This window comes from Phyllostomus hastatus, unplaced genomic scaffold, assembly GCF_019186645.2.
Source record: "Phyllostomus hastatus isolate PE091 unplaced genomic scaffold, TTU_PhHast_1.1 phas_contig_2297, whole genome shotgun sequence".
Lineage (NCBI taxonomy): Eukaryota > Metazoa > Chordata > Mammalia > Chiroptera > Phyllostomidae > Phyllostomus > Phyllostomus hastatus.
The window spans coordinates 18031-38533 of record NW_025333770.1 but is presented as its reverse complement, the minus strand read 5'-3'; the positions used below and the strand labels follow the sequence as shown (position 1 = coordinate 38533).

The 20503-nt window shown below is 34.6% G+C and overlaps 1 protein-coding gene and 1 pseudogene across 1 annotated transcript; one reads left to right on the top strand and one right to left on the bottom strand.

Annotated features, from left to right (window-relative positions):
- The first annotated feature begins 10504 nt into the window (after positions 1-10504).
- On the top strand, positions 10505-16017 carry LOC123817895 (NKG2-A/NKG2-B type II integral membrane protein-like). Its single transcript, XM_045837684.1, has 3 exons — positions 10505-10688; positions 11065-11154; positions 15983-16017. The coding sequence occupies exons 1-3, from the start codon at positions 10505-10507 to the stop codon at positions 16015-16017; spliced, it is 309 nt and encodes a 102-aa protein (XP_045693640.1).
- Positions 16018-16254: 237 nt separating this feature from the next.
- On the bottom strand, positions 16255-18697 carry LOC123817894 (annotated as a pseudogene).
- Between the last annotated feature and the right edge of the window lie 1806 nt (positions 18698-20503).

The following is a 20503-nucleotide window of genomic DNA, read 5'->3' as shown; positions in this document are numbered from 1 at the left end:
CTTTCTAATCAGGAATTAATCTTAGAAACAAAGGGAAATGGGTAAACAAGTATGTGAAGAAATATTTAAGTATTTTTTTAGAAAAAATTTTAAGAAATATTAAGATTTACTATATAAATATTACTGTACATATTTGTTTATTTAAATATTAAGTTATGTATCCTTAGATTAATGATTTATTATCTCTGCATTTCAGATTTGCAAAAACTTCAGAGTTGGACAAGAATTGTGTATATTGGAATTCTGACACACACAAGTTCTATTCTGAATCCTGTCTAGAAAACAGAAAATATATTTGTAAGCACCAGTCACATTAGCTCACCTAACTTTGGTATCATGTTCCTCTCACCATCCCTAAAGAACACATTTCTAGTTTCTTCAAGAATGCTGCAATTATTTTTGTAAAACTAAGTTTTAAGAATTATTTTGAGATCAGTTTTGTTTTCAGCACAAAAACAAAAGGAAGGTACTCACATTTCCCATGTTCCCCTGCATGCCCAGCATCCCCACTATCAGCATCACTCAGCAGAGGGGGACATTTGTTACTGAGAATGTCTAACTGACATATCATAGTCACTTAAGTCCATACTTTATCTGATGCTGCATCCTTGGCATTATAGAATTGTTTTGATATCCATATTTATGTTAATCTTTAAATGTATATATCCAGGTGCATATTAAACATTTAAACATCTTGTAATTAATTGAAATATATCAAGTATAAATTATGAATTTTCATATCAAGCATTGTTACTTCTAAGTCTAAATTAGCATGAATAATTGTAGACACATCTTCAATATAATTTCCCCATCCATTGGATGTTGAAAATGAGGACTGAACATATCAGGATAACAAGGTGAGTAAGGCAGTGGAGTCAGAAGAGAGAAACCAGGGATGATTTAAAGAATTATTAAGTATTTTAGGAGGATAGCCTACAGAGAGGAGTAGATGAAAATTACAAAATGTACCAAAGGGTTAATCAAAGATGATTACCCAGGGGAAGAACCATATATGACCCAAGGCAATCTCTTCAGCAATGGGTTTCAGACTCATGTCATTACAGAAAACTCTACAGCAGACAAGTACACTGGAGGACACTAGGAAAGAGCAGTTCCCACTCTGCAGGATGATATGTGTGAGTCACAATGTGACTGGCAAGTAGGATAACCTCTCTGACAAAGTGTCAGCATCCCAGGCTGGAGAAGAAGAGCTATGGCTGTGACTAGTCCCAGTAACTTGCTGGAGGGTGAATACCACAAGAACTTCCTGCATGCATGCAGATGTCAGCCACAGCACTGGAGCCAATGAGAGAAAATGCCATGAAAAGAGGAAGAGGAGTCCTTTCTCCCAGTGCCCTTTCCTGACAAAACTTCAAGTGAGTTGACTGGAGAAGAGGTTGCAGGATCTGCTGCCATGATCTCAGAAAGGGAAATATGTATAGATTTGGAGCAGAGCAAACTAAATTTCTAACTGGCACTCACTGTTACTATGCAACAACCCCAAAGTTTCTATAACAAAAGCCATGTGACTATTCACTTGCTTGGACAACAGAAACAGCACAAATATCTTCTGAATCTTTTTAGTGTGTCATTATCAATGATTGTAGCCATTTTTTGGTAGAGACTAGTAGTTTCATTGGGCAATAATTAGTGTCCTTTGATATGTCTTATATATCATGTTTTGTTTTCCTGTACTGGATTTTAGTTATTTTTGAACTTACCTTGTTTTATTAAATTCTTTGTCTTTCCTTTTTGACATTATTAATTGCTATGCTTAGAAACCTATATTGATAGAAAAAATACAATGTTAAAAATAAATATATGAATATAAAAAGTAAAAAGATAATATGTCCATGTGAATTAAACATTAGTCATTGACAGAATGTGGGAAGAAATTTATTAATTTGACATCATTATGTGACAGTTTCACTATAATTCAATTAAAAATGTGACAGATCCTATATTTGTTAATCATGTACAAAATGAGTTAGTAATTCCTATACATTCATCTATTTAAATATATCTTGTTTATGTTCTCTGTATTTATTCATTATGTTCATATATATATATAATTAGTGACTATTAAAAATTAATTTCATGTGATTTGTGTTGAGTTGTATCTAATAGCTGACATTGTGTTACAACAACCCAGTTGTTTTGGCATTTACACACAACATTAGTTTTGCTCAGTTTTTCTTAGTTACCCATGTGTGGTTTGGTTTGCTTTCAGGTGATACAGGTTGAACATGTATGGGCTTAGCTCCAGACCACAGATTTAGTTCAGATATTTTTTATATCTTTTATTCTCTGAACAGTGGGCTACCTGACATGTGACCTTCTCAGAGCAGGGATTAGCCACTCTGGACAGAACTAGCAGAAATGTGCTACTTAATGCCTGTGCTCTGAACTCATAAATGGTTATTTTCACAAACATTCTATTAACCAAACCAGTCACGTGGTCAAGCTTGTTAATTTTCTGCAAAGTATACCCTTCTCATAGTGGTCAGAGAGAAGAAATATAGATTCACTAAAAAATAATGTAATCTACAATAACAGCCATAGACACACATGAAGAAGGGAGCAGTGTCCCAGCAGTGATGACCCCTGTGGGGTTTAGGGAAATCCCAGAGGTCAGAGTATGACATATCCACACGCACTGCAGAGCCACATTGGTCCTCACATCACTTCAGTACTGCCAGGTATGTGTCCTGTATTTTAACACAATCAATTTACACATCAATAGAGTCATTATTTAATGATAAGAATAATTTCTCAAATATAAAGTACCTCTTGTCAATACAGGGAAATAAGTAGAAATAATTATACTTTTGAGGAGAAATCACCAAATGAAATGATCAGGAGAATAAGTCTCAATAGGAAATTAGTTGATGAAAGCCAATATTCAAAAACAAACAAAAAAACTGGTCAGACTACTTTAGATGATCTTGGGAAAATGGTGACTTTTGTGTATATGGTTAAAGCCCCATTCATCTCAACAGCTGCTTCTCTGACATAAAGTGACTATGGCAGCAGCATCACAGAGATTGCAGAGTCTGTCTGAAATGCTCTGCCCTCACAGATGTTCAGTGTAAATAACAGAAAGAGAAATAAATGACAAGGTATGATAATACAGAATGTACTTGACACCATATCCCTTCCACACTGTGATGATTAGTGTCAAATTTATCAATGTTGCTGGTTTTTACACCAACTTCATGTCTTCAGCTGAATATTATGTTCCCAGTGGAACCCAATGATATTGCAGTTTTGACCCTCATTGCACTCCTAGTTATTCTAACTTTATTTGAAATGCTTTCATACAACACTTATACCTCCAAACAAGAAATATTTTATTTTTATTTTTTTAATTTGACTTTTTTATTGTGTTCAGTTGCAGTTGTCCCACCATTTTCCCCATTGTCCTCCTCTGCCCTGCCCACCCACCTGAAGTCTATTCCCTCCCCATTGTCCCGGCCCATGAGTCTTCTCCTCATGTATTTTAATGTTTTCTGGCTTGCACCAACAATATTTCATCTGTCACAGTTGGAGGGTTAGCCTCTGAAAACAAAGGGTCAACAGGACTGTCTTCTCTGTCAATATCCAGGGGAGACTCTGGACCATGCATTTCTCTTACTATTGGGTGGAACCCTCAGTCCTTGGCATCCCTTGGCTTCCAGACATCTTACTCCAGTCTCTGCCTCTGTCATCTCATTGTTCTCATCCTGTGTGTCTGTCTCTGGGTCCAAATGTCCCTCTTCTTATAGGATATCATATGTATTAATTAAGACCTCCCTACACCAGCATGACCTTATCTTAATTTGTTTACATTTGCAGAGGCCCTATTAGATAAGGTCACATTCTTGGTCTGTTGCAGACATTAATTCAGGGGTTGGAGCAGTGTAGGGATGAAATACTAGAAAATGACTAAAATAAGCAGGTTAATGTCTAAATCTTTTTTAATTTATTTTTAATTACTTTTAGAGAGAGGGGAGGGGAGGGAGAAAGAGAAGGAGAGAAACATCCATGTGTGGTTGCCTCTCACAGACCCTCTACTGGGGATCTGGCCCTGCAAACCAGGCATGTGCCCTGACTGAGAATTGAACCAGCAACCCTTGGTTCACAGACAGGTGCTCAATCCACTGAGTCACACCAGGAAGGTCTAATGTCTAAATATTTTGTCTGAGCATCATCGTAACTGGAAACAGTATCTGGTTTGGTGTTTCTAAAAACTCAAGTCCAACCATGTGTTTGTTAAACGTTGGGAGTCTGATGTGAAGGCTCTCAGAAGACAGGGGGAAATGTCCTGTCATCAAATCAGAGGCAACAGTCCACTGAGAATCCATGTCTTCATGACATTTCAAGTCTTTCAACATTCCTAACACTTTGAAATATAACAAACATGTTTAGTGGTTTTAAGGAAACTTTGCACTGATTTCCACAGTGAGTGCACCAGTCTGCATTCCCACCAACAGTGCACTAGGGCTCCCTTTTCTCCACATCCTCTCCAGGACTTGTTGTTTGCTGATTTACTGCTGATGGCCATATGACAGTTGTGAGGTGACATCTCAATGTGGTTTTAATATGCATCTCTCTCCTGGCTAGTGATGCTCATCATCCTTTCATATGTTTAGGGGGCCTCTGTGTGTCCTCCTTGGAGAAGTATCTATGCAGCTCTTTTGCCCATTTTTTAACTGGATTGTTTGTCTTCATGATTTTGATTCATTTCCATTATTTACATACTTTGGAGATCAAACCCTTGTCTGCTGTGTCATTGGAAAATATGTTCTCCTACAAAGTCAGTTTTCTTTTCATTTTGATGATGGTTTCTTTAGTCATGCCAGAGCTTTCTAGTTTGATGCAGTCTGATTTGTGTATTTTTACTTAATTTCCCTTGCACTAGGAGATGTATCAGCACAAGTATTGCTACATGGGATATCTGAAATTCTCTTGCATCTGATTTCCTCTAGGACTTTTAGGGTGTCATGACTTATATTTGTCTTTTGTCCATTTTATGTTTATTCTTGTACATAGTCTAAGTTTGTGGTCTACTTTCATTTTCTTACATGTACAAGTCCTGTTTTCCCAACACCATTTATTGATGAGGCTGTCTACTCCATTGTATGCTGTAGCCCCCTTTTCAAATATTCATTGATGTTAAAAAACTCAACATGGAACTGCCTTTGATCCAGTGATTCTACTGCTGGAAATACACTCTAAGAATCCTGAGTCACCTATTCAAAAGAACTTATGCACCCCAATGTTCATAGTGGTGCTGTTTACAATAGGCAAGAGCTGTAAACAGCCTAAGTGCCCATCAGTACCTGAGTGGATCCAAAAACGGTGGTACATTTACACAATGGAATACTACGCAGTGGAAAAGAGAAGAAACTCCTACCCTTCATGAATGCATGGATGGAACTGCAAAATAGTATGCTAATAAACCAGTTTGTGAAAGAAAAATACCATATGATCTCACTAATAAGTGAAACCTAATGAACAAAACAAATGAACAGAATAGTACTAGAGACATGGCAATAACAAACAAACTGACATTGACCAGAGGGGATGGGAGATGGACATAACGAGGGAGAGTGGGAGGGTCTAGTGAAGAAATGTGTATGAAGGACCCATGGGCATGGAGAACAGGGTGGGAATTGACTGTGGAAGCAGGGGTAGGTAGGGCGGGGGAGAGCAACTGGGAGAAAGTTGAGACAACAGTAATTGAATATGAATGAAAAACAGAAATTATCATAATTTATATTGATTTGAAGGTAAATCCTATGTTTAATAAACCTCATTTTCAAAGACTGAGAACTACAATTTGTGTAGTTTACAATTTGTTTTATTACCTGCTGAAGATGACCAGTTACACTTTCCATAGTTCCTTCATAACATTCAGCACCTGGCAATGATATGATTTGTTTAAAAGATACCTTTGTACTAAGCACATAAGAAGTGGAGAGACAATGTGGTGGGTGGTGTGGCTCGGTGGATTGAGTGGCCTCCTGCAAACCAAAGGGTCCCTGGTTTGATTCCCAATGAGGACCACATGCCTAGGTTGTGGGTCAGGTCCCCAGTAGGGTGCATGTGAGAGGCAATCAAACATTATGTTTCTTTCCCTCTCTCCTACCTCTCCCATATCTCTAAAAGTAAATGAATGAGATCTTAAAAAAGAAGTAGAGAGACCAGAGCAAATGGTGATTCTTTGCCTAATTTTGTCTCTAAGTATAAGGCCAAGTTTTCACTATCCTAACATTTACTTCTTTTTACAATTTAGGGACACAGTGAAAAGCAGAGAAAAAATAATTACAAAAAGAATGGCAACATATGTCATACCTGAGACTGCATAATTTTCTCCTGAATGGATATTTCCCAGATAACTCATTTTAGACTAATACACACAGCTAAGCCAATTGCTTGCAGAGTAAAAGCATCAGTCAGATGATGGTTTCTCTCTCCAATGCTATAATACAAATAACCTGTTTGATGCTATAAACACATTTCTTCATTTTATTTAAGTAAATTAAGAAATAGATTTCCCAAAAATTGAGCTTAAAACTTTAAATAATTTTGCCTTCTCCTCCCAAAATAGAAAAACTTCTGGAACCTCTTTTTTTTTCTTTTACCCAAATGCACAAGCATATCATAGCCCTAGGAGAAGTGCATTGGCTTTTCTGTCCCTTTGTGTTAATGAAGTACATGGTTTAAAGACCAACTTTTCACCCCATGATTTTCAGACCTCAATTATTTTCAAAATATAGCAGGTAATAAGTAATGATGTTGTTCATGGGACTTTCAAAAATTGCACTTATACAATGAGATCAAACCATATTAAAGAATGCATTTTCATTTTTGAAAATGCAATTTTACTTTAATTTTTATTTTTCAACTACAGTTGACCTCCCATATCATTGTAGTATAGTTTCAGCATAGTGGTTAGACCCTAATGTAACTTATGGAGTGATTTCCGAATAAGTCTAGTCCACACCGAACACATTATGTCATTATTTGAATGTTATTGACTATATTTTCTATCCTTTCCATCCCAAGACAATTTTGTAACTACCAATTTGTAGAATAATCTTTTAGAACTTCTCCTATGCAGTGGGCTGCATATCAATTGAAAGTTTTATGATCTGCAGTTTATTTGTTACCCTTTTCCCCTTTGGTAAGAACATTTCAGATCCATGTCTGAGTGAACTTCAATTATGTGATACAGTGTTATCGACTGTGGCCACCATGTGATATGTTAGATCCTTAGGCTTCTTCCTCTTATACGGGAAAGTTTGCACCTTTTACCAACTTCTTAAATTCTTACTCCCAACCCCTGACAACCATTAGTCTCTGAGTTTGTTACTTTTAAATTTCACATGTAAATGATACCATGCAGCATTAGTCTTTCTTTGTCTCATTTATTTCACTTAGGAAAATGCCTTCAGGTCCATCTTGGTCATCAATGAGAAAAGTTTATTTTTCTCATGGCTCAAAATAATTCATTGGGTGTGTAAATGTGGGTATGATTTTAGTCCATTCATCCATTAAACACACTTAGGTTGCTTTCAGACCTTAGTTACAGTGAATAATGCTTCGAGGAACCTGGGAATACAGATACTTCTTCATAATAATTGTGTCACTTTGGATATATACCCAGAAGTGAGATTGCTGGACCACATGGTACTTCCAGTTATAACTCACTACCAATAATAGATAAACATTTCCTGTTTTCTTGATACAATATGAAATGGATGAAATTAATTCCATTTGACACATACTAGATGACTTACATGTAATGTTTAATTTCTTCTGAGATTCATGTGTCATTTCACTTGTGTTTGCAAAAGTACTTTTTCTGCCATTTTCTATTTTGATTAGGTTAATTTTTTTTAAATTGTATTCATTTTCATCCTAGATAGTTATATTTTGGCTTTTGTCATTCACAACAAATATTTCTATTAAAATACAAATAGCTGTTTATGATTGGAGGATGAATTAATGAATAATAAAATGAGTAGCAATTTAATATTTCCATCTCTTACATTATAGTATAGTACAATGTTGTTTCATGTTTTCTGTTTTCAGAGACACTTATTTTTATCAGGGAGCATATAAATTCCTTATATAAAAATAACAAAATTAATGCAGCCATGTAAAAAAATGAGGGCAGAGAGATTGAGGTGGTAGGTTTGGACATTAATATTTGTGACAGTTATCCTTAGTTGAAAATGCAGATATTCCTCAGAATATTAGTGACAAATATCATTGAGTACCTATTGCTAATGAGATTGTGATTTTATCCTTTTCCATTATAACTAAGAGACAGTGAGCATATAAATAAATTTAAGTAAGGCCAGTATTTAGCAACATCATCCAACGGTAGGTTTGAAACATCTAAGATAATCTTAAGAAGGCCTAAAATTTCAGTGTTTGCAAATTTTAAGATGTAGGTAAGTTAAGAGTAGGGTGGGCAAATTTTTGTCCCAGAAATCTTTGGGAATATGCAAGTGACTTCTCAGGGGCACTTACAAATGCACAAACTAAATGACACTCGACAAGCTCACAGTCTCCTATATTCTGGAGGTGTGTGATGAGATAAACGATCTTCAAAATTGCCCAAGTGTAAGTATTTCCTGTTCAAACTTTAAGTGACACAGTGATGAGAAATCTATTTTTTTCTATACTTTTGCCTCACTCTCAGTGTTCAGGGGGCAGTCTGTGAGGACCACAGACACCGCTTGTAGATGGGAGTCAGCAGGTCTCCTGTGAAGGATGCTCAGCTTTCTGGCTTCCAGAGGTATGTGTCTCTACTCTCCTGTCTCTCTACTGACCGGATTCATTTAAGGGGAAAGTACAAATGCTAGCTGTGATACAGATGAAGTACAATTAATATATAATGAAAGAAAACACTGGTATTCACTTGTGTATACTTTAGGGTAAAGAGTAAAATTTGACAAAAATTCAAATTTTCGCCTGTGCAAACTTACTAACAAGCATACCACATGCATATTTTGGTTTGAAAATCAGGATAACTTAAATGGAAAGCTGTAAGCATCCTGACAAAGAGCAATTAACTTCTCAAATTTTCTAATTAACAAGTATAATGATATATGTGTATTACTTCATATTTAATCCAGATGATAAAAATCGATTTTTAAAATGAATTCATCAAATCATGAAGGTCAAATATAATTCTTCAAAAATGCTTTTCAATTAAATAAAAGCTGTTTGGCTTGCAGTAAAAATCAGAGCTTAGTAGTCTCTGTAAAATGGTAAACTAAAGTTAATTATAAACAATCAAAAGATTTTTTAAAATTGAACAAAACATTGCAACAAGAGATACCACATTGATAAGATACTCCTGTGGCAGGAATTGTTACACTGTCTGATATAAGTAAAAAGAGTAACATGTCAACTGTGTTATAATAATTTTCTGGAAAGCTTATAAATGTAGATTGAGTATTAAGTGTTTTACATGCATCGTATCTCACATATTTTCATTCCCACTTTAATTAGCAAACTGGGTCCCTAGACACTAATTACTAATGGTCATACATTGTGAATTTCAAAGCCAGACTGTATTACAAATCTCACTGCCTGCAGCGTCCAGTGACTGAATTATTAAATTACATTTCCTGATTCATTACATTTACCTGCACATTAAAGCTGCCTTCACAGAGTGTGACAGATGAGGGATTTTTCTGGACATTTGCAGCAATAGTTTCCTCCATAAATGATCTGCAACATGATTATTTATCATTTTGTGTGTTTTCATATCTTAACCATTAAATAAATTACAAGTTACTGGTGTAAAGTGTGTTAAATAATCCTTTAATGTTCTATTGCCTTTATTATTTATTGAGCTTTGGGTAAATTTAGTGTGTCATGTAACATTTTCAAAATACAAAAAATTTCATTAAAATTTAACTGATCTCTCAGAACTTTACAATTGTTCAAAATAAAATATTTGATAGCACCTCTTCTGTCCTTTGACCTAATAATTGTAAGTGACTAAATTACATTAATTTATTGCAGTTAATTACCATATATGCTAACACTACCATTCCTCCAACTTTAGAACACTCAGTCTTTCAACATTATTGGATTTAGAAACTGTCATTAAAATTGGTGAATTTTTAAAAATAGCATTATAATTTTCCAAGTTATTCTAATAGTGTTAAAATGTTTCAGTGGAATCTGACTTTATAAATATATTATTCTGAACTACTTTATTCTTTGCTAACTTATTACTTTTCACTGCTTCAACCAATAATATCATGTCAAAAATAGAATATCATAGAATTATCCAATTATTGTATGGGAAACATTTAAATCTCTAAGTCAATGAGAAGAAGATTTCACATTGGCCCAGTGCAAAGTGAGTGCTGTTTCTTCCCTCACCCTCCACCCACACTGACTCTCCTGGGGATCCTGTGAGTGTTCACATCACGTATTAACACTGAAGGACTGTCATCACAGGCACCATCCCCGACGTTACTCAGCTGCAGAGATGGATCTCCAGCGAGAAAACGACTCAGAACTGAATCTGGCTGAGGACTCCAGGAGACAGAAAAGGAAAGGCAAGGACAAGAAAAGTTCCATTTTACAAATCGAACAGCAAATGTCCTCTGTGGAAATAGAGTATCAAAATGCTTCTCACAATCTTCAAGGGAATGACAAGGACCATCACACAGGTGACACATTTAACAGACACACAGTAGAACTGTTCTGGGATGTGCAGTTGGCGTGAAGACGTAGGGGAAAGAGTAGGGAATTAGCTGACATATATTTTCGTTTGTGAAGATCAGAGCTTAAAGTTGCATAACAGTGTCTTAATATGAAATCTGAGCAGTGATTTATTCAGACATCGTTGTAAGGTGTAGTCTTTGATCAGCAACTCAGGGAGGATTATATTTCCTGACAATGCAATGCTATAATCTGGGGGGAAGATTGCAGTGGAAAACTTGGTTTGGGGGTGGTTCAAGTTTATTTATGTGAGTCCCCGTGTGATTTGGGTTCTCTCTCAAAACTGTGCAACCAATGTCTCCATTTGTTTCTCTCTTGCTGCAGATTCACCATCTCCACCAGAGAAGCTCATTGCTGGGATCCTGGGAGTCATCTGCTTTGTCTTGATGTACACTTTAGTCAGAATGGTTCTCTGTAAGTTATCTTTTGAATATTTTAAGAGAACTTCTCACTTTAATGAATCTCAGTGCCACTAAACATTTTAATATATTATAGAATAGAGCTTTCACTTTAAAGTAAGCATTTAGATAAATGTGGAATGTCATTCTGAGTTATTCAAGTGCATAAATAGAATGATTGTAAAGACCTTTTCATATCCATTTGTATATTTTTATTTCATTACTCAAATATATGCATTAGGAATCTAAGGACATTATTGATAAATACAAATTAATTCTTGGGATTGTTTAAACCACTAGTTTTAGAAATGGTAACATGTGATCCAAAGTCTTTTGAGATATTCTTCCCCTAAATCTTTACTTTTGTATTACTTGCTTTGGTGAAATCAATTTTCTTTCAGATTTCTCTGCTCCTAAACAATACACCAAATTTCAAACTAAGAAACCAAAATGATGGTGCTTTGATTCTATCAGTATTAATTTTTATTTTGAGAGTCACTAACATTTTCTAGGTACTGTACAACTGGGGAGGCACAATTTGTCCACAGCAGCAAGGATGGAAAAAGATACATTATTATTTTGAAAGTTCTGTTTTTAGTACCTTTTATATTTTCTCTGTTTTAGGGAAGGCACAAATAAAATATATTTATGAGGGTGAGAATATAAATGATGAAATATAGCAATACATGTTCATAAATGATTATAGGAGAGTGATTATTTCTCATGTAATATGAAGTAGCATACATTTAAAATTACCATATCCATGTCTGCTTCAGTGGCTCAGCTGATTTGAATGTCATCCCACACACCAAAAAATTGCAGGTTTGATCCCTGGTCAAGGCTCATCCCAGGTTGCATGTTTGATCCCTGTTCAGGGCATGTACAAGAGTTAACTCATCAATACTTCTTTCTCACATCACTGTTTCTTTTTCTCTTTCTCTCCCTTCCTCTCTCCTTACAATCAATAAGCATATCCTCATGTGAGGATACAAAAATAAGTTAATGAAATAAAATCACTTACCCAGTGAGACCAATTAGCTTATATGTCCTACAGCTCTAAAAGATGAACAAATAACATTACTATGGTACATAAGAAGTGGTTGCATTCACTGATGTCCTAGGCATTAGAGAATGGATATATTTGTTTATATGTCTTTTAATATGGGCACAAATAGTAGGGTATGAGAGATGACCTTTCTGCATGATGCATATATGAATGCTTTTTTTCATATGTATCAGCCTGTAAGTGTACATAGATATTGTGCTGATGTATGCATATACCTATGCACATATGTAAGTTTTTGTTTTATAATTCAAATTGTGTTCAGTTAAAACTTCATTATTTTTATGTTCCTCAGTGCCTCTAAGCACTTCATAATATTGTAGAATAAAGACTTGTTTTAAAGTTTGCATATAGACTAAGAGCAAAATTGTTACTCTGCACAAAATTTGTCCAAGGTATAAATATCAGAACTTTTTAGAAAGTAATGTATAAATCTATATGTATATATCCCACATATCAGTATATATCTTTGTATTATAATTCAAGTCATTCTTTAGGACCTTTATTGAGAAATACAAATAAATTTTTCATATTGATTAGACCATAACTGTAAGAGATGGTGAAGTTTCCTTCTCAAGGCTTTTGAAATATTTTTCCCAATTTGACATAGCTTCATTAATTTCTCTTGGTAAAATCAATTTTATTTCAGATTATTTTAATCCTAGACAATTTTACCACATTTCAAAGTAAGGAACAAACATATTATGATTTATGTACATCAACATTACTTTTTTATACTAATTCTTTTTCTAGCTAATGTGATACTGGTGCAGAAAAATTCTTCTTTCTTGTACATAATATAAATTATAAATTATTTTAACAGGGAACCAGATAGGTACAGGAGAGAACCAGACAACAGGGAACCAGAAAGGTACCTAATTATTTTCTGTGTTCTGATATCAGTACAGCTCCTACCTTGTCTCTAACACAGTCAAAATTTATAGGTTTTTTGGGGAGGTCAAGGGAACACAAATTATAGTACTGGGCAATAAACATATATAAAATGAGTGTAGAAGAGTGCATTTCTTATGCAAAAATATGAAGAAATATTCATTTAATTTCATCATACTCATTGCTGCCATTTGACTGAAAGATAATTTTGGTTTCTAAAAATGTGGTTTCTTTCATTGACATTCAGGGCATATACAAAGTGAATATTTTCATTTTGTGTGTTTGCTTAATATGGGCACATAAATTAGGGAATGAGGGGCTGACCCTTCTCTGTGAGTGTGTGTGAGTGTGTATGAGTGTATTATGCTTTATATATGCCAGTCTGTGAGGGCATATGCATATACTGTGCACTAATTTGTCTCTACCTATGCAAATACTGAAATTAATTTCCATTTTACATTTCATATTGTTCTTGGATAGCAATACATAATCTTTCCTCAGCAATTCATTGTGGTCGATGTCCACCAGAGTGGTTTATATATTCCAACAACTGCTATTACATCAGCACTGGAAAAAAAACATGGAATGAGAGTTTGATGGCCTGTGCTTCTAAGAACTCTAACCTGCTCTATATAGATAATGAAGAAGAAATGGTAAGATGTTTAATGTTTCCAACATTTTATTTAAAAGAGTATTTTATTTTATATTTCTATAGAATTCATTCATATTTTTGTATATATCTGTAATTTATTGTAAAGATTGTTAGTATTTTATTGTTTGACTCTATAACATCACAGTTTTCTTGATTTTCATAGATAATCAGGCTTCTATAATGTTTTTTTTCCTAAAATAAACTTTGCTACTTCATTGTATCATGCATCATGGAGACTATAGATGTGATTGTGCGTGTTACAGACTGAAATTGGTCATGAAGTAGGTGTTGCCAGCCCGCTCCTGTGCACTCTCTCATGACTTCTCCTCTCCCCTCACTTAACCACTGTTCTGAGATTTTATATCACAAATTATTTTTGCTTAATTTTGAATTTTATGTAATGGGAATCATTCATTATGCATTATACATGTCTCCATTAACTCACTCATGGTATTTTTTCAATTAATCCATATTATTGAATGTACCTGAAGTTTGTTAATTTTCACTACTCTAGTGTATATACCTGGCATTCTTTAATCTATTCTACTCAGAATAGAGATATTTTTAATATGTGGTTGCTATGAATATTTGTTTAATAAAAATCTTTGTGTATGTCTTTTTTCCAAATAATATATATTTAAAATAATTTATACATAATAATACATATAATATATAAATTGATATACCATAAATGTTATGTTTATAATAGTATAATTATTTATAAATATAGTTGTTCTAATGGCATATGTGTATAAGTAAAATGTATTGCCATTTTGCATTAGAATGAAATTGCAGGGTCAAAAATATATGTGTATGTAAATTATCCCTGCACTCTCTAGTTTGTTGTATAAATACACATTACATCCAATAGTTTCATGATCCAAAGCTTAGTACTGCCACAAATTTTAATGCCATCAGCTCTGATCATTATATAAAAGCATCATTATGACATAAATATGTATTTTTCTCATACTGATCAATTGAACACATCTTTCAGAGCACCATTCATTATGAATTTCTGTACTGTGAAAATGAGAAGTGCCCATTCATGTCTCTTGACCATTTCTCCTGTATGTTACTTGTTATTTTCCTTCTTAGAAGTAGTTATATTTTCCATATGACTTTTTTTTGAATTTGTGAGATGCAAATGGCTTTCTTGACTGTTAATTAATTTTTTTTTCTCATATTGGAGTTTTTTAATGACCAGGATTTATTAACGTTACCATCGTCCAATATCTCATTTTGGATGTTGGTGATTATTTTGGACATGTTTCACAAGTTAGTCAAAGTTCATGAAGATAATCTACTGCATTACTCTTTATGGTTTATCTTTTTTTTTCTTTATTGATGGACTTTTACTTTTAGGTTTATAATACTTTGAGAATGTATATTTTTGTGATGCTGTGTTTGTGATGCTGTGTGGTAGAGGTCAAGTTCCCACTTTCCTGCATCATTACCTAGTTGATACAGCATAATTTATAGCAGATGATCTTTTCTACATAAACAACTTTATATACATGGGTCTATATATTTTAACATAAAATTTAAGAGGATGATCATTCATTGTGTCTCAAAAATTGTTTTTCTCTCTTCTTTTGTCTTTCTTTTTGTTCAGAGGGAATAATTACACCTAAGTCGGTTTAACTGATAAAATTCTATAAAGGTCTTTGAGGTGACATTAGTTTTTCTATCTCTTTCTCTCTACCTTCAGGAATTAATTATTTCTGTCACTCCATCTTTATTTCATCAATTCTTTCTTCTATATCTCAACATTTATGTAAATGTATTGAATTTTGTAATGTAGATAATGATTTTTCAACTGATAATTTTATTTGATTTATTCATACAGTTTTTATTTTCCTAATTGTTCTGTCACTGCCATCATATTTCCATAGAGTTATTGGAACATAGTTTTTAAAATATATTTTAGGTGTATATATATGTATAATAACTAGTATTAAATATTTGTATAAAAATCCAATTTCTTATCCCAGTGAAAGTTATTTTGTATGGGTGATTTATCCCCCTGAATATGGAAGATATTTTTTAGTTTCTTTTACATGGTTTTAAAATGTGGGTAAGTTCACATTTTCAATAACATAGTATAATAAACATGGATCCTCCTACATGCTTATTAGATTTATACTTTGTAACTTCAGTAAACTATTACTGTAGAATCATCTCTTTTGAAGTGTGCTTACTCAGTTTTTAAAATTCTTGTTATTATTTTATTTTTAGGCTCAATTACTGGGATTCCCCTTGGGCCTGCATAGCTTACTTGACAGACAATGATCTTTAAAAATTTATTCAAATACCTCAAGTCAGTATGGCTCCACCCTCTGCTACTTGCTGTACTGTGTGTGTGTGTGTGTGTTTGTAAGGGAGTACTCATAATTTTAAAATCAGTTATTCAAACAACTTTGGCTTACATTTTTTACCAGATTATTTTTGTTTCTTCTACACAGTGCAAATATTTTTCCCACCAATCAAGTAGGTGTAGAGAGTTAATATCACCTCTTGTACTGTGCTCTCATATTGAGTACCTTCCTGTTTGTAGCTGGCACTGTGCTGACACAGACCAGAAAAAGGGTGGTCATCTTCACTTTTAACCTAGTGAATTCAGCACTTTGACCTGAAAAAGGAGTGGGCAGTTTCACCACCACTTCCAGAGGTAATCAGACTTCCCCTGTGGGGACACCAGTGATGTTTCAGCATTCCCCAAATAGTAAGAATTACACTTCTTACTCAGGCACTGAGATGGGGAATGGGGGACACATGGGAGCAGTCTTAGACATGAAGACTACAGATTTGCTCTATTTTTACTGGAATCTCTAGCTGCTTTTTCCAGTAATAAATGCTCATGTTATTTTTACTCTTTGATCAAATTTCAGAGGCATGAAATTATTATATTTGTCCCTTCTTGTAATCATGCTAATACATTTTCTTAATGTGTCCAATATATAAAAGTATATTATAAATTCAATCACTCTAACCTTGAAAAAATAACTGTATTTGGTTTATCATTTTTAAAATCATCTTGAATTAGGTTGCAAATATATGATTTAGTTACTGGATATTTTATTTGATTCCATTTGAAGTCTCATAGCTTGCATATAAAACATTGCCTTTTTCAAACTGCCATATAAGAACAGTATAAAATACAAACTATAACCTATATAATTCTCTTTCTGTCTTCCAATTAGAATGTTAAAACAACACTGATATAGACCCAGGCCTGGTAGGTCCGCTGGTTAGAGCATCATTGGAATACAGGCAGGGTGCTGGTTGATGCCCCATCATGCACATACAAGAAGCTCCCAAGGAATGCCACACTAAATGAACCAACTAACTGATTGCTCACTCTCTCTCTTTCATCAATAAAAATAAAGTGAGAAACAAAACAAAGAATATCATTGATTTAAAAAGGGAAGTGAGTTAATTGGCATACATCTATTTTTTTTAAATGAAGAATGGTAAAAAATGGTTACCTATGTATGAAAATTAAGAGTAGCTTAAAAGCTTGTGCACTTTGAAACTTTATGAAAAAGTTCTTTTGTAAATTGCCAGTTATAAAATCAGTCACAGCAATGCAAAGCACAACATGGAGAATATAGTCAACAATATTTTAAAAATTATACATGGTGTCAGATGGGCTCCAGATCCATGCGGGTGGTCACCTCTGAAGCTATACACAGGTCCAAAACAATATTGAATGTGAACTGTAAAGAAAAAAACAATTTCTTTAAAAGTTGCTTTCAAAATAAGTTCTCTGAAAATAGCATTGTTGCATTTTCCTATGGCCAATTTATTAGTGTCCAAAATCATTCTCATTGTTCAATATTAACAAAACCTGCATTCAAATTCTCAATATACAAATAAAAGTCAGAGGCAAAAGAATTATAATATGTCATTTAAAACATAAAGGTATCCCTGACTGGTGTGGCTCAGTGGGTTGAACATTGTTGTATTAAGGGAAATGTCACTGGTTCAATTCCCAGTCAGGGCAGGTGCCTGTGTTGTTGCAGGATTGATCTGGGATCCAGCATAGGAGAGGCAACCCATCGATGTTTCCCTTTCTTTCTCCCTCTATTCCCCTCTCTCTAAAATTAAATAAATTGAAACTTTAATAAATAAATAAAATAAAATATAAAGGTTTAGACTTTTGTTTATCCTCCTATGGGAGCACAGTTGTAGATTTGTAGTTTTCTTTGAAGTCTTGTGCATCTCACAGCAACATGCAGGGTTCTCATTCTGATATTCTGCTGCCCTTGATTGGTGCTTGTTGGCTTGTTGCACATGCACCCCTGCATTTTCAACTTGGCTTCTAATGTGATCACACCTTTTTTCCATGAATTATCATTCCCAGACATTTTAAAAGTTTATGAATATCCATAATATCAGCTTCCAGTTGCCTAAGAGAAGACTCTTTTTATGAATAAGGTGGAGGTCATCCTCTGTAATTCCCTCATCTTGCACTTGAGCTTGAGGGTGAGTTTGGCTTTTCCAGAACACAAGGTTCCTTCCTTTGAGCTCTCCTCAGGAGTTCCACCAGATGCTCTGGCACAGGCTCCCCACTCATGCAAAACACTCTTTCTCTTTCTCAGCTGCTCACCTTTGGAGGCGAGTTGGTCAGTGATGCTCTGAATTCAGCCACTGAGAATTAACCTGTATTTTCCTTCCATGCTGTTCACTGAGGGTGGTAGGAGGAGATATGAACTGTTTCATGGACTTACCTGTTTCTTTGGCCAGTTGTTTAGAATATTGTTGGTTCTGCTGCAGCTGTTGCCTCAAATCAGGTGAATCTTGATGTGTCCCACGTTGATTCAGAGTCCTTAATTTTTTCACACAAGGTGGTGTGATCTTTGGGTGTTGGATATGCTGGGCCAGCTGGGTGGGGTGACCAAGAATTCCTGGAGTGCAGGATGTGGTTGATTGCTTATTCACTAATGTCATCAGATGTTGGTGGGCTGTGCAGTTTATTTAGCTGTCACCTCCCCCTCTATCTGTGAGCCACTTTGATTGTTTTTACAAATACAAATTAATTTTACTTAATTTCTCATAACTTTTTTTCTCATAGAATTTTTTGAACATTTTTGAAATGTTTGCATGGATTGGACTGTCCCAGAGAAATAATACTAATTCTTGGGTGTGGACAATTGGCACAACTCTCTCTTCTGAACTGTAAGTTTCTTTAGAATGCCTAAGTATTATTCCCTCATGCTTTCAAATCAGGAATTAATCTTAGAAACAAAAGGCAATGGGTAAACAAGTATGTGAAGAAATATTTAAGTGTTTTTTACAAAAAATATTAAGAAATATTCAGGTTTACTTTGTAAATATTACTTTAAATATTTGTTTATTTAAATATTAAGTTATGTATCTTCAGATTAATGATTTATTATCTCTGCATTTCAGATTTGCAAAAACTTCAGAGTTGGACAAGAATTGTGTATATTGGAATTCTGACACACACAACTTCTGCTCTGAATCCTGTCTAGAAAAGAGAACATATATTTGTAAGCACCAGTCACATTAGCTCACCTAAATTTGGTATAATGTTACTCTCACCATCCCTAAAGAACACATTTCTAGTTTCTTCAAGAATGCTACAATTATTTTTGTAAAACTAAGTTTTAAGAATTATTTTGAGATCAGTTTTGTTTTCACCACAAAAATAAAAGGAAGGTACTGACATTTCCCATGTTCCCCTGCATGCAGAGCATCCCCATTATCAGCATCACTCAGCAGAGTGGGACGTTTGTTACTGAGAGTGAGTCTGTACTGACACATCATGGTCACTTAAAAGTCCATACTTTATCTGAAGCTTCATCCTTGGTATTATAGAATTGTTTTGATATCTATATTTATGGTAACCTTTAAAATATATATCCAGGTGCATATTAAACATTTAAAAGTCTTGTTATTAGTTAAAATATATCAAGTATAAATTATGAATTTTAATATCCAGCACTGTTACTTCTAAGTCTAAAATAACATGAATAATTGTACACACAATCTTAATGTAATTTTCCCTAGCCTTTGAATGTTGAAAATGAGGACTGAACATATCAGGATATCAAAGGTGTGTAAGGCAGTGGAGTCAGGAGAGAGAAACCAGGGATGATTTAAAGAACTATTAAGTATTTTATGGGGATAGCCTACAGAGAGGGGTAGATGAAAATTACAAAATGTACCAAAGTTTTAATCAAAGAAGATTACCAAAAGGAAGAATCATATATGACCAAAGACAATCTCTTCAGCAATGGGTTTAGACTCATGTCACTACAGAGAACTCTATAGCAGACAGGTTCACTGGATGGCTCTAGGAGAGAGCAGTTCCTACTCTGCAGGCTGATGTGGGTGAGGGTGGATCTCACAGTGTGACTGGCAACTAGGGCGACCTCTCTGACAAAGTGTCAGCAGGCCCAGGTTGGAGAAGGGGAGCTCTGGCTGTGACTAGTCACAGAAACTTGCTGGGGGGTGAATACCACAAGAACTTCCTGCATGCATGCAGATGTCAGCCACAGCACTGGAGCCAAAGGAGAGAAAACAGCATGAAACCAGGGAGAGGGGTCCTTTCTCCCAGTGTCCTTTCACTGACAAAACATCAAGTGAGCTGACTGGAGAAGAGGTGGTACAATCTGTTGCCATGATCTCAGAAAGTGCAAAGCATATAGATTTGGAGCAGAGAGAACTGAATTTCTAATTGGCACTCACTCTTATTATGCAACAACACCAAGGTTTCTATAACAAAAGCCA

Excerpts from the sequence above, each read along its gene's own strand:
- LOC123817895 (XM_045837684.1), top strand. The coding sequence starts at position 10,505 with ATGGATCTCCAGCGAGAAAACGACTCAGAACTGAATCTGGCTGAGGAC. Across the intron at positions 10,689-11,064 it reads TGACAAGGACCATCACACAG|ATTCACCATCTCCACCAGAG; the intron begins GTGACACATTTA and ends CTCTTGCTGCAG. Across the intron at positions 11,155-15,982 it reads TTTAGTCAGAATGGTTCTCT|GCTCAATTACTGGGATTCCC; the intron begins GTAAGTTATCTT and ends TTTTATTTTTAG.